At 38.8% G+C, this 15,119-nt stretch overlaps 1 protein-coding gene across 1 annotated transcript in view; it reads right to left on the bottom strand.

Moving 5' to 3' along the window:
* The window catches only part of CCT2 (chaperonin containing TCP1, subunit 2 (beta)), a 15,906-nt gene extending 7,468 nt beyond the window's left edge, over positions 1 to 8,438 (bottom strand). The window contains exons 1-10 of the mRNA XM_010841538.1: positions 8,331 to 8,438; positions 7,540 to 7,614; positions 7,370 to 7,435; positions 6,526 to 6,637; positions 5,630 to 5,706; positions 5,388 to 5,500; positions 4,382 to 4,584; positions 2,674 to 2,774; positions 2,300 to 2,427; positions 1,861 to 1,964 (exon numbers count right to left, since the gene is read on the bottom strand). Coding sequence (XP_010839840.1) covers positions 1,861 to 1,964; positions 2,300 to 2,427; positions 2,674 to 2,774; positions 4,382 to 4,584; positions 5,388 to 5,500; positions 5,630 to 5,706; positions 6,526 to 6,637; positions 7,370 to 7,435; positions 7,540 to 7,614; positions 8,331 to 8,333 — 982 coding nt within the window. The 5' untranslated portion in view covers positions 8,334 to 8,438. The remainder of the gene's footprint in view (positions 1 to 1,860; positions 1,965 to 2,299; positions 2,428 to 2,673; positions 2,775 to 4,381; positions 4,585 to 5,387; positions 5,501 to 5,629; positions 5,707 to 6,525; positions 6,638 to 7,369; positions 7,436 to 7,539; positions 7,615 to 8,330) is intronic.
* Between the last annotated feature and the right edge of the window lie 6,681 nt (positions 8,439 to 15,119).

Consider the following 15,119-nt stretch of genomic DNA (forward strand, 5'->3'; position numbering starts at 1 on the left):
GCTATAAACATTTCCTTTCCTGGTTCTTAATTAAGACAAAGTTAGGCTTCCATTTTAAAATCCTTTTCTCAGACTTCCCTGGTGATCCAGTAATGAAGACTCTGCTTCCACTTGACGGGGCATGGGTTCGATTCACGGTCTGGGAACTAAGATTTCACTTGCTGCGTGAGGTAGCCAATAAAATAAATAAATCAAACAAAACCCTTTTCTCTAGCTCTTTACTCTCTCTCTTAATAAGATACCCTCAATCATCAACCCAACCCCTTTTCCTACACCTTACCGATAAATTGGCTAAATAATTCATGCTTTATTTCTACTGTACAATTAACTTTATAAAAAGGACTCTGGTCTTCCCAACTCTACTAATTTATACTCACTTGTATAGCTGAAGCTCTTATTTTTGGTTGGCAAATTCCAGAGACAGTTCTGGAACGTGAGACACAATAGATGTTTGGGATATCATATGCCCCAACTGAGACCAATTTGGCTTATGAGAATTTTCACTGATCCTACACTCACTCACTCATGTACACCTGCTTACAAAATATTTAAAGTCCATTTGCAAGACCCAATTTCACACATCTTGACAACAGATGAGTTTACTAAGGATGGGAGCCACCATGGAGTCTAATTCACAGCCAAACAGCTGGTGTGCTTGAAGCAGTAAATCTTCTGAATGTATGTGGCAATTTCACATTATCAAGTCCTTGTGATAATAACTTATACCATGAATGTGCTATCATTCACATTTCTTATATCTTTAATTTTGCTGCATTAAGGAAGTAATTAAATAAAATGAACATCATAAGATTTATCACCTAAGTATCAAATATGCAATAACTTCTAAAGGAAGTAAACCCACCTCCAAGTAAAACGTCTCTTTTTAGGTCAGAAGACTATGCTTCTCAAATTATTGAAAATGGCTTAAGACGTTATTTTGAAGTAAGTCCAATCCTACCATCTACTTAGTATAATTTCGTCTAATACAAATAGCAGTTCCAAACTGAATGTGGTGTTCCTTGTGGCTTTACATCTAAACCCCATTCGTGGAATTCTCACTGCCAGATCACAAACCAACTTTCCAACCTATACATTGTCAAGCTCTTGAAACAGGATAAATGTTGTTATACTTAGTTTTCAAGGGCTACTTAGCAGTTACCACCACTAAAAAAGTGAGTAACTGCACTGTATGTCATTTTGATGTAGATATATCTGTAAATGAACTTTTTAGTCTACACTGTGACTATAAAACCCATACCTGTATTGAACAATACTGGAGTAAACCAACTTTTCATCATACACTCCTGGACTGTTTCACACTTATTCAACATTTATTACTTTCATAAATTTAAAAAAGTTAACAAAAACAATGTTTAAGTATTTGACCCACTGTCTGGCATATGGTTAAATGTTCAATAGAGTACTATTCACCAGGCACATAGAGTGAACAGGGAGTACCACACCAGGCACAAAGTGAATACTACTCACTTAGCACTAGAATTAAATGAATAAACTAAAACTCAAGACTCCTTTTTTTAAGCTTCAGTTTATCTAGACTATGTTTAGAATAGCGGTCCTGAGTGTTTGTGAGAAAAAGATATAGTACCTTTAAAACAACACAGCAAAAATAAATCTAAACCTACAGTGAAGCTGGCATTTGATATGTTAAAAATGAATGTGACTAAAGATATCAAAGATTGTGAATAGCTGTTTAGATTCTAGGGACCATAAGGGCACTTTAAGGTACCCTTTTCAGGTACGAAGTACTTTCTTTTTACTTTTAGAAATGAGTTACATACACTAATTCTCAATAAATCCAAGAGTGATTATTTGTTAGAAGTTAATGTCTTTTTTCCATACCTGTGACAAGAGCGAGGCGTTCCACGCCTACAAAATCTGCATGCTCAATAGCCATAACACCAGCAGCACCAAAGAGTTGTTCAGGATAATTATAAATTAGTTGCCTATAAATAAAAATATGAAAAAACATTGTTCAAAATTGTTACTTCACAAGATAAAATACATCAGATTAAGAAAAACATGAAAACATTTTTACCTTGCCAGCAATCAAAGAAATGCAAATCAGAAAACTGCTATCATTGATAGAGAAAAGGTTTCATAAAGCATATTAAATGATTTAGTAAGGCAACTGCCTTGCTGTACAATCTTACTTATATTTTGGGGAAAAAACCACTTCCTAAATAATAAACAACTAAATTCTATAAGAATTTTTCTAAATCATTCCAGAAAAACAAGGCCCTTTCTTGGATCATTATATTGTTAGCAAATACAAACAGACCTGTTAATAAAGCAATTTATCCCATGCTTAAGAATACGTTCAACTTTCTCCTTCATTTTTTCCTTTTCTGCGTGTTCTATTTCAGCAACCTTTGCTGTAGAATCAACTCTCACCCGGGAACCAAATATCTAAAACAAAGGAAAGCATAAAAAATAGCATCACTTTCCTTAAGTTTCACAGCATACTTAAAACTTTTTAATGTAAATACAACAAAACTGTGTGCACTGTGAACGCACACATACAATACACTCATATATATTCACACACACACACACACACACACACATATATATATATATATCAAGTACAACTGATTCCCAACCCAAGTTTACAGCAGCTAACAATCAGAAATCCAGGAAATGTAGTTAATATACCTTAATTTTGTCTGTATCCATACCAGTATTTGCAATAAGAATTTTAGCATTTTCAATTCGTTTTGGTTGATTTACACCAATTTTTTTATCCAACAGAAAGCCTGTTAAAACAGAATTTTATTAAATACTTCAAGGCTGTATCAATGAATCTTTTAAAGTAATATGCTTTATCAAATTACTCTTTCAAAGAATGCCATTTCTAGTCTAATTCATCAAGCTCCTAGAACCTAAATTGCATTCCACACCAGTGACCATAAAAATTAACTTAGCAGATTATTTAAAAAATAACATGCAAAAAAGAAAATATGAGGCACAGTAGAAATATGAAAAGTAAAGAGACCATTTTTTTGTACAACTTATATACTTCAATAAAAATGAGCTAATTAAAAAAAAGTTATTTTTCAATCTTTTATCTCAGATACATATTATGTTTGCAGGTGTGTGAGTTGCAATGCAAACTTATTAATCCACTTTCATTAGCTTAAAACCAACACAAAACAAGCTCTTAAGATTCAGATAGAGACTACTGAACTTTTTAAAAAACTGAGGCTGTGATTAACATGAAACACCATGGAGAGCAGTCAGACAAACCTGTCCCCCTCATGCTCATGCTGCTTATGGGCTATGTATACAAGCTTGGACCAAATTTCCAACCCTAACTACTCATCTATAAACAGGAATATCAACAGTAGCAGAGATGTCATTAGTAGCCAAGGGGCCCAAAATGATCATACGAATTGAATACTGTGTTAACTGTATTCATACGAATTGAAAATACTTGTGTTTAACTGCTTCCTTTAGATACATGTTTTATCTTTTAACTCATTTATCACACCTTGGGTTTTCTGCTCTATTCAGCTGAACTTAATTCTCATTCAATGGATCAACATCATGATAAAGAAATGAGATTTTGAGTACAATTCCAGTAGAATGCCTGGCACAGAGCAGACATTCAATGGTCACTATTCTTGCCTTAATTCTTTCTCTACCACCAAACTCTATTAGAAATGCTATACAGCCCTTGCCTATAAATTCAACCTAGAGTATTTTCAGAATTGTTACACCTGTGAAAGAGAGACAACATGAATTTCTGCAACTAACCCCGACTCCAAATCACTGACTAGTAAAGCAGAAACTATAAAACATAATTTATTCCTTTTTTCCCCCCTTCTCTATAGAATGCCTACACTGTCTACAGGTCCCTTTGTGAAGTAAATGTACTGTGAACATACTATAAGAACAAAACATACTATTATTAAGGACATAGCATAAAAATACTAAGACATTTATCACTCCTCAAGAACACCAGAAACTGTGTCTTCAACATCTGTCAACCAACATGACCTACCCAGACCCTTCCTAGAGAACACTTTCAATCCCAGAAAAAATACCATTTGACAATAGCTGACTTTAAGTAGAGGAAAACTAAGTCTCTTTATTAGAAACTGTAACTTACTTCATAGTATAAACTAAAACCTAGAGGTTATCAAAGAAATGCTGGGATAGTATGAGTAGGTCAAGTACACTGTCAATATAACAAGTGGATTAAGATGACAAAAATCATTGCAACATGATTTGTTCCCTTAAAGTCAAGTTTTCTCGCTTTGTAAAGTGTCACTAGTCCTGACTAAATAAATAAGGATTCACTCAGTATTTAGCTTTCAACATCTAGTCAACACGTCTTTTCCCATATACAATATATACATACCTTCATCTAAATAGGAATCTGCCAGACTTCCTCCTAGCTTTTTGATGACATGAATTGCCTCCAGGTTACCAGAGCCTTTTAGTCTGAGAACAGCTTCCACAGCTAACTTAGTAAAGTGGTCTTTATGATGAGTAAGAAGTTTTGAGGATAGTGTTGTTCCTGCAATGTTCATTAAATCTTGACGGAACTTAACTTCATCGGAACTAAAATACAAACCAAAAAAAAACCAAGCAAAAAAATTCACGCCAGGTCTTAAAATGCTTCTCCAAAGTTATCAACTTTGCTTTACGTTCCCAAAACTTATCCAAATAGTGTTTGCCAATAGATACTGTTACCTCAACCAGTCAGGGTTCTTTAGTCATAGAAAAAAATTAAACCTTATCAGTAATCAAGAAATACAAACAAACTAATACTATTTTCCCCACCAAGCTGGCAAGCTACCAAAGCAGAGACACAAGCAAACAAAAATTTCAAGAACACGGGGAAAGAGACAGTTACACAGCCAGTGGATGTGTAAATTAACGATCTTTTTCTAGAGAACTACTTGTAAGGTAAACAAAGGACCCAGAAATTATACTACTTTTTTAAGTAACGACTTTGTCACAACATTATAAAATAAAAAATTGTCAAAACTCAAAATCTCCAATTACAGATAAGTAAATTACAGCAGTAACATAATCAAATGCATATACCTCTACTAAAATTAATAAAGCACACCAACACCTAAAAATTGTGCTTGCTATTCAACTAGGTTAAAGAGGCTAAAAAATCTTCTATATAATACTACTTTATTGTGATTATATATGCAAAAAGCCAGAATCCCAAATTTTAACTTAGGGACTACCTCTGGCAGGTAATGTGGGGTTTTTCTGGTTGCTGTTGAGGCAGGATGAGGTAACAGAACCATGTCCATGTGTGCTTTCCACTGCTCTCTAGACTTCCTGAACTAAGTATATTTTGAAAAGAATATTAAATGTTTAATACAGTAGTACTGTGGTATACCAACCCATGGTCGACTGCAGAATTCAATAGAGCCTGTCTTGCTGCCTTTGTGGCTTTTCTCCAACCCGCAATAATGGTCTGTGGATGAATCTTTTTTGCAATTAAGGATTCTGCTTCCTATTAATAAATAGTGGAAACACACATCAATAGCAAATTTGTAATAAGAAAGAATCTGATTACTTATGACACTCAATACCAGAGTAGGAAAAAATATCCAGCGAGATGAAGTTACTCAGATATTCTTACCCTTAGCAATTCTGCTGCGAGAACAGTAACAGATGTAGTGCCATCACCAACTTCATCATCTTGAACCCTTGACATATCTACCAGGAAAAAGCTAGTTAATAACTCACTTATATGTGATTCTGCTTTTGAAATTATTAATACTTCTTGATACCTCATCTAATTCTCCAAACATACCCACTACCAGTCTAAATCTTACTTATCTAGGTGTCCTCACCTAACAAATTCTTTGGAACTCTTCAGTCTGAAATACAGTAGTTTCACCATCAGTAAGTACATCACACTCCAAGACTCTATTTAAAAAATTTTGCTCAAGTATAGTTGACTTGAAATGTTAATTTTTATTATACAACAAAGTGATTCAGTTGTACACATATTCTTTTTCATATTATTTTCAGTTACAGCTTATCACAGGATACTGAATACAGTTCCCTGGGCTATATATTAGGGCTTTGTTGTTTATCCATTCTATATACAATATAGTTTGCATCTGCTAATCTCAAACTCCCAATCCTTCCTTCTTTCACCTCTCCCTTCTCTCCTGGCAACCACAAGTTTGTCTGTGTATCTAAGTCTGTTCTTATTTCATAAATATGTTCATTTCTGTCATAATCCACAAATAAATGATATCATATGGTATTTGTCCTTCTCTAACCTACTTCACATAGTTTGATAAGCTCTAGGTTCATCCATGTTGCTGCAAATGGCATTATTTCATTCTTTTTTATGGTTGAGTAATATTCCATCATGTATATGTACCACATCTAGGAGTTTGTATTTTAATAATGATAATTATCAGTAAAAAAAAGTAGACATCGATTAATCAAAAGGACAGTCAGTCAACACAGTCTGTTTAAAAACTGTTTCCAAATGCTAACAAATGCCGTCCTAAGACTCACCAACTAGAACTTTAGCAGCTGGGTTGTCCACACCAATGTTTTTTAAAATAGTTGCACCATCATTGGTTACCATAAGAGATGCATCTCGTCCACTGCTTAACAATATTTTGTCCTGAAAGGAACATATTTGCTTCAGGTTAAGACAGAAGTACATCTGGAATGATGCATGGATTAATCAGTAATCTCAGATTGCTAATGTGTAAATACTCTGAAGGGTTATATGGCAGACTCCAAACTGTTTCACTGTATATACCCGCTCCCAAAGCAAACCTTGATGTCCTACCCTTCTCCAGTCCTAGAGACACTAGAAGAGCGAGACATTAACAAGGCTGTTTGAATACTGTAAGAGAAAAACTAAGTGTACCTCACAATACAATAATAAATACAAATGATAAAATAAGCAAGATGCAGAAGAGTATTTGACAGAGCAGAGGGAGTATATGTAGTTATACTGAAAAAAAAAACTAAAAAAACAGAAGCTACAGAAAAAGTACACATCAATCCTATCTTTGACGAGACAAAACATCGTCATGAAAAGAATATATAAACAAATGTCTTATAATTCATAAGATACCTGTACATCCACATAAAGACAGCCGTTAGATTTATATCCAAAGGATATAAGTGGTTATCACTGGGGAAGGGAGTGGTATTGGGGATAGTGATCAGAAGGAGACCTTAGTCCTAGGGGTACGGTCTTGATTTTCAGTAAGGAGAATGTACCTATGTCTGAATTTTTATAATTAACAGTTAAGTTTTAAATATGAAAAAGCACCCACAAGTTTTTGTATTCCCAAGGGCTCTATAACGACAGTAAAATACTAAAATTCCCTGTTTTTCTTACCATGCCCTTGGGTCCCAACGTGCTCTTTACCAAGTCTCCAATAGCAATGGCACCAATAAAAGAAGACTGGAATAAAAATCAGAGATGACCAAAATAAACTTCATTCTTAAAATCGTAAAACAAACAAAAAAGCACTCTTCTATCTTTGTAAGAACGAGGAAAAGGCTTACCAGGCGAGCTGTCTCTGCTCTCTCTTCATCAGCTCCAGCCTTGAAGATATTAACAGGTGCAAGGGAAAGGGACGCCTAAAATTGAAAACCAAGAATCAGTCTGAATACCAGTATTCTTTAACATACATACTTAGATGAGTTTCACTAGACTTAGAAGTAGATACCTAAAAGAACATGAATTTAAAGAAGAAATGTTCCTTTTTAAACAAATGAAGCACTCCATGATTAGGCAGTCATTTATTTAAAGCGAAGGGAGCGACTTAGGTGACATTCCTTTTTTGGATATCTTAAGCGCTCCGCGAAAAAAATTCTACACTGAAGACACGGACTCTAAGTATGGCAGGACCAAAGACCGCAAAAATGATTTTAAACTAAAAATAAGGATGCCGCCAGGAGGGGGAGGGAACGCGACAGCCTGGCTTCCATCACCACCTTCTGGCCGCTCCAGGCTCCGCCCTGAGAGGGAGGGAGGGGCCCAGCGCGATGACCCGCCCGGTGCACTAGAAATTTCTTAGCTCAGGGTTAGTCCTAGGTTTCGAGGTTCTGGGCCTATCCAGAGACCGAGTCAGAACAAATGCCAGCCTTCAGGCCCACCCTTCCTTCTGGCTCACAGGGAGGGCCTCACCCGCGGGCCCGGCGCAGACCACACGCCGCGGCCTGCGCCATGTGCAGCGGACCCGGGGTACAGGCACAGCGATGCTGGGATACAGATGGGGCAGCGGACGGCGGAGGACAGCAGAGGGCGGCGGGGGACGGGAGGTCTCGGGCAGGGACTATGGGGCGAGACTCACCATGGTTCCGAGGAGTTAGGCACACACGTTACCCCCTCACAGCTCGCGCCCGCGACCGGAGGGACGAGAGAGCGGAAGTGACGCCACACGCTCTGCCGCAAGGGGCGGAGCCTCGACAGACGCGCTTCACGTCCCGGCACCGCCCTCACGGGGGATGGGAGGGGGCAGCATTTTGAGGGTCGGAAAGCCTGCCCGTCACACTGGAGAGGCGGGGCCTTGACTAGGGCCTTGCTTTCTGCTTTGGCACCTACTGAAAAACAGGAAGGGGAGGGCTGGACATCTTGCCTGCGGCCCAGAGGTTTGAGAGTAGAACCCGCAAAGAGGAAAGAAGTTGCGCTGTGGGGTGTTGCCATAGCAACGGAGTTTTTTCTCGCAGGTTTTCTTCTAGATTTAACCTTTAAAAAAATGTTGCCTTAAAGTACTGCATATACAGAATTTAAAGCGATATATATTAATGTAATAGGGGCCGGACAGGCATGTGGCTGTTACCATAGGTCTCTCTCTCTCCCCTCATCCTCTGTATAAATGGAACCTGAATTAGGACTGAGGGAAGATGGTCTTTTGAGACACTAGTCTGTCATCATCTTGGTCTGCTAGCTTCCCAATTAAATTCATTATTCTTTGCCTGAACAACTCATCTCCTGACTTATTGGCCTGTTGTGCAGCAAACAGCCACTCCAGTGTTCTTGCCTGGAGAATCCCAGGGACGGGGGAGCCTGGTGGGCTGCCATCTATGAGGTCGTAGAGAGTCGGACACGACTGAAGCGACTTAGCAGCAGCAGCAGCAGCAGCAGCAAACAGAGTAAACCTGGTCTTGGTAAATTTTGGCAGTGCCAGTCAGGAACCTTTGTTGTTGTCAGCTGGCTCCAGTTTGGGAATTTTTAGATTAAGCCCTAGCAGCTTCCTGAACCACTCTTCCTGAGGATCTTACCTTCAAAATTCCCTGAAGTATTACCAGCTGCCCCTGCGCTTGGCAGTTGGAGGAAAGAATCCACATTTGGGAAAGGGCTTCTCAGGTGGCACTAGTGGTAAAGAACCCACCTGCTAATGACCACAGACCTAAGAGTCGCGGGTTCGATCCCTGGGTCGAGAAGCTATCCTGGAAAAGGAAATGGCATCCCACTCCAGTATTCTTGCCTGGAAAATCCCATGGACATAGGAGCCTGGCAGGCTACAGTCCATGGGGTCGCGAAGAGTCGGACACGACTGAGCAACTGAGCACACACAAGCTCCATATAGTAAGTTGTAAGTTGCTTGCTGTATAAAACCGATGCCATCAGCCCACAATTTCTTTTATTGTTTTCCTGCTTATTAGCCTGGTGCAATCTTTTCCCCAATGTTATTCCTCCTTACAGTAAGTGCACTGTTTCTTCCCTGATGGTGGCTCACCTCTCTTTGGGTTACTGGCCTTCCAGGAATCCAATGCTGCTGTCAAAAAAGTAGCGTTCCATCCTGCATTCTCTTGCTTCTGCTGTTGTGCCCTATTGTTGAACACTTTAAAAGCAACATCTACCAATTAAGAAGGGTTCATTCCAATGTACCATCTAACTTCAGTAGTTTTCTTCTTATATCTGGGGTGCTTTGCCCAACAAATGTCATATCTAGCATTCTCTTATTTCTGGGGCCCTTGGGTTCTGCCTCAGTGTCTGTAAGCTTGATAAATTCTTTCTAAAAAACATGGATGGATCCTCACTGGATTTTTGGTGTATCTCCTGAATTTTGTTTAAGCTCCTTTGCCTAGGTACTCCCTTTCAAAGACCCGCTAAGGTACACTTCCTACAATGCTGCAGGTGTGGTTGCATATCTCCATCATTAGGATCCTAGTCAGGCTCAGCAATAGGAGCTGCCAGATTTGCTTTTCTGCAGTTACATCTGGGAATCTGCTAGATGATGCTGGTGTGCTTCCTCCCTAGTGTCAATGACCATCCTCCTCTCATCCCCAGAAAGCATCTTATTCAGGAATGTAAATATCTGCCCAAGAGGGATGGTGAGTGGCAAAGACAGAAGGGAAAAGTTCAGTCACATGGTGGGGGGGGGGGCAGTCTTTCAGTAAGTAGGGTTATGGCTTTTTAGTTCCTCTTCACTTTCTGCCCATAAGGGTGGTGTCATCTGCATATCTGAGGTGATTGATATTTCTCCTGGCAATCTTGATTCCAGCTTGTGCTTCTTCCAGCCCAGCGTTTCTCATGATGTACTCTGCATATAAGTTAAATAAGCAGGGTGACAATATACAGCCTTGACATACTCCTTTTCCTATTTGGAACCAGTCTGTTGTTCCATGTTCTAACTGTTGCTTCCTGACCTGCATGCAGGTTTCTCAAGAGGCAGGTCAATTTTCCACAATTTATTGTGATCCACACAGTCAAAAGCTTTGGCATAGTCAATAAAGCAGAAATAGATGTCTGAAGAACTGCAAGTTAACTAGAAGTTACATTCACCCTGGAGACCACAATTTATAGGAAAACCCAAGAAAATGAATTATACATTAAAAAGGAACATTGCTAAAATATATTGAGACCAACTTAACTTGGGATATAGCCTTGCCAGTTGCCCTTATATGGATCAGAACGGCTCCCAGAAGCAGGCTTAAATTAAGCCCCTTTGAAATACTGTATAGTAGGCCATTTCAGGTGTCTGCCCAGGCATGAGAATCTATAAATGCTTTGAAAGATCTAGCAGTTGCCAATTATGTTAAAACGCTGGGCACTGTACTACTGTTCATAAGTTTGCTTCCAGCAGGTCTGCCTATCCAGCTGCGATAGCCTTACATCCTTTCTAGGCTGGAGACCGAGTCCTCCTTAAAACCTGGAGAGTACAGGGGCCTGAATACCACTGTATAAGATCACTGAATACAAGTGATCTTACCTACCAGGCACTCATCTGTCAAGTTAGCGGCAGTAAAGCTGTGAACTCATCACACTCAGGTTAAAGCAGCCCCACTGTCATCAGAAAATGACCCAACTCCTAAGAGACCTTGAGAGCAGTGGATTTGTGAACACTTAGATTTAAAGTTGCTCTTCAAAAAGGGTAAGGACTGAACTTAAAATTTTCATTGTAGAAAGAATCTCATCAGATTCAAATAATTGTAGTTTCAGAAAAAGAATTGTATCATTTACTAAAAATTTTAAGGAATATTCCCAATCTGAAACTCATCAATTCCATTTCACAATCACCCCCTCACCTCCCCCATTTGGCAGGAAGCAGCAAGAAAGATCATTGCCCCCTTTTCTACACAAGATTATGGAATGGACATTTGACAGTAGGGAATTGTAACGGAGCAGGGCAGGGGCTGGGCTGTTAGAGCAACTGGTCTTCCTCTGCCACTGGCATCACAGCACACACCGTCCCCTCCCCTTCCTCTGTATTAAAAAAAGCCTGAATTTGGACTCAGGGAAGATGGGTTTTTTGAGACACTCGTCTGTCTTCTTGATCTGCTAGCTTTCCAACTAAAGTCATTATTCCTGCCCCAACAGCCTCATTACCAGATTCACTGGCCTGCAAGCAGAGCAAGCTTAGGCTCTGTAACTAATAATGGAAAAATGTAATTCATCATCAGCATTGATTCCTCTCCCCAGAAGCAACCACTTTCAACTTCTTTAGGTTTTTAAAAAATTTACCATCATCTTTCTAAATAATATTTTATTGCTATTTTAAACATTATTAAGATGAAGACCTACATTTCTTTTATTAATTTATAAAATGCTGTTTGTTCTTTTCTAATTACTTTTGGCCATGCTGGGTCTTCATTGCTGTGTGCAAGGACTACTCCCTAGTTGCAGCGCACAGGCTTCTCATTGCCATGGCTCCTCTTGTTGCAGAGCATGGACTATAGAACTCACTGGCTCAGTAGTAGTTGCTCCCCAGCATGTGAAATGTTCCTGGACTAGGAATCGAACTCATGTCCCCAGCAATGGCAAGCAGATTAACCACTGGATCACCATGGAAGTCCAAATGCTGTTTTTATTTGGATGGTCCGGGACGAGGTCTTGTGAGCTCTGATGGAGACATTTATTTTGTCCTGCTTGCTCACTTTCAGGAGGTTTTGCCTTTCACTCATTCCCCACTCCACACAACACACAGCTGTAGAGATGACTAACATCCTTTTACATAATGGCTTGGTAGAGAGCAAAATCAATCCCAAATATTCCCATTTATTAAGAATAATTTTATACTTTCTCTAAGTTGACCCCCTAGGATATTTAAAACAAAATTTTTGTGCTTAAAAATAATGTTTGGCTTTGCATCTGATACCTTTTTCTCCCTATGGCTGATCTCTTATCAAGTTCTTGTATTTTGGTAATTGTTAACATTGATAGCTGCTTTCAATTTTTAATCTTTTGTACCTTTGAGATGCATGCTAAGAGGGTTAGTTTACCCCAGGGATTGAGAAACCATTGGGAGCCAGATCCAACCTGCCACCTGATTTTATATGACCAGAGAGTTAAGAATGGTTTTTTACATTTTTAAATTATTAGAAACATAAAAACTGTTGTGATGCATTAAAATTATATGAAATTTATATTTTGATGTCCATAAAGCTTGGCTGTAACACAAGCAAATTCATTTTTATACTGAACAACACAAAACAGTTATACAATGGAAAGAGTAGTTGTGACAAACTGTGTAGCCCATAAAGCCTAAAACATTTACTATGTAATGTTTTACAGAAAAAGGCTGCTACCCCAGTTTACACTCTTTCCAAGGTCCATCATGAAAACGGATGTTCAGATTGGACAAATTATTTTAAATCAACCAAGAGTTTGTGTTCTTTGTCTGAAAGTTTGCTCTTCTTTCAGGGAATGCACCTCAACCAGAAGATTTCAAATCACACACTGGAATGAGAATTACAGGAAGGTAAGATAGCTGCACAGTATTGAAAACAGCTGTTTTTATTATGGGCAAAACCACATTATGTGGAAATACAGATTATGATGTCCTCTGGCAGGCAAGCATGAGACTATGGGTGATGGAGAACCCAGGGCTCCTTGCCTGCTGGCCTCTGGAGGGGGCACTGGGGAGGAGAAACTTAGTCAGGGCTTTTGGATGGGGACTAGGAGGCAGGCTTTGCCACCTGTGGAATGGAGGCCAGAGACAGCCAGAAGCAGCCCCCTACATGGGGACTTCCAGCAATTTGTCCTTTCTCCAGTGCACGTGTTTTTTACTTTTCCTCCTTTACTGTGTTATTTGGTGTCACCCTGTACCTCCAGGGGCTGAACACTCAAGTTTCAGGAACCAGGCTGCATAGGTTTGGGTTTCAACCCTTCCATATATTAGTTTTGTAATTTGGGGTGGGTTCCATATGCCTGCCTACTCTGATCTATAGCAATGTGAGAATAACATGATTTGTTGCTTTAAGCCACTCAGTTTTAAGGTGGCTTGTTGCAGAGCAGCAAATAACCTCAAAACTCCTTTAAAAATACCTTTGAAAAAGCATTTATCCAGTTTTACCTCCATTTTAGTCTCCCTCCATTATTAAAATGTCATGTCCTCTACTGTATCCTCCATGTTGATGTCAGAGTCATTTTTATAAAATGTTGTTTCTCCAATGTTTAAAATCCTTCAAATTCTCTCACTTGACTTAAACTAAAACAAAAACTCTTGCGTTCTAAATCTATGGGATGTCTCTAATTTCTCCCTTCTCTATGCCCACAAACCTGCCTTTGCGCTCTATGCTCCAAGCAAATGGAATCTTTGCCATCACTGAACACTGTGATCTTTCTATACTTCTGTGCCTTTGTACTGGGTATTTCTTCTCCCTAAGATATCCTTGGGGAAGGAAATGGCAACCCACTTCAGTATCCTTGCCTGGAGAATCCCATGAACAGAAGACCCTGGTGGGCTGTGCAGTCCATGGGGTCGCAAAGAGTCAGACACGACTGAGCGACTAATGCACACACAAGATATCCTCTCCACCCTGCCCTAATTTGTAAAAACTCTCATCAAACACCTCAGGGATTACCTTCTTCAAAATTTTCTTAAAAATTAAAAACCTTCATTCTCAGGCTGAGTTAGATGCCTTTCCTTTGTACATGCCTTTATCACAAATTAAGAATTGGAATATTTTTTTTCAATTCTCCTAAGGTATATAGCTAGTATTATTCTAGACGTATCAGAGAGATTGTAATCTTTTATATATAATTTATATCTTAGGGTTTATTTCTCTAGGGAGAGGAAGGGCACTGCCTCCAGTTAGAATGGCTGTTCTAAACTACAGATTCTTTTGAGAACAAGAATTAACTATCTTCATTACTAACAGAGGGCCTAGTTTGTGTTTATTCATTAAACAAGAACATGTGAATAGTTATTATCTTCAAAGGAACTCAAAGGAAAAATACAGAAATAATCCCCAAAAGTTTTTAATTTCTGAGAATACCCAAGATACCTAAGTAAGATGTGGTCTCTGTCACATCTTAAACCGATCTATGTGTTCCACAGTGTCTGGTACATAGTAAGCACCTGATCATTTGTGGACATGTCTATTCCCTTTACTATTTAAATGATCTACATCTTGAGTTGTATGCAAATAGGCTTTGCAGTGCCACTAGGTGACAATAGGTTTGGAACCCCAGCCTAAGAACTAACTACTAGTTTGAATGACCAAGAAGATAAAAGTTCTTGAGAGTCTGGCAAATACTCAAAATTTCATTTCACTCTGAAACATAATCCTTGACCCATGATATGTTCACTTTGAAAATGGAGGTGGTGATATGAGACTAAGAAATAAAACCTCTTATCATAAAGTCTCAAGAAACGTGTAAAGTATAAATACAGTGAAACTTTAAACAGGTA

The sequence above is a fragment of the Bison bison genome, unplaced genomic scaffold (assembly GCF_000754665.1).
Source record: "Bison bison bison isolate TAMUID 2011002044 unplaced genomic scaffold, Bison_UMD1.0 scf7180017864163, whole genome shotgun sequence".
NCBI classification, from domain to species: Eukaryota; Metazoa; Chordata; class Mammalia; order Artiodactyla; family Bovidae; genus Bison; species Bison bison.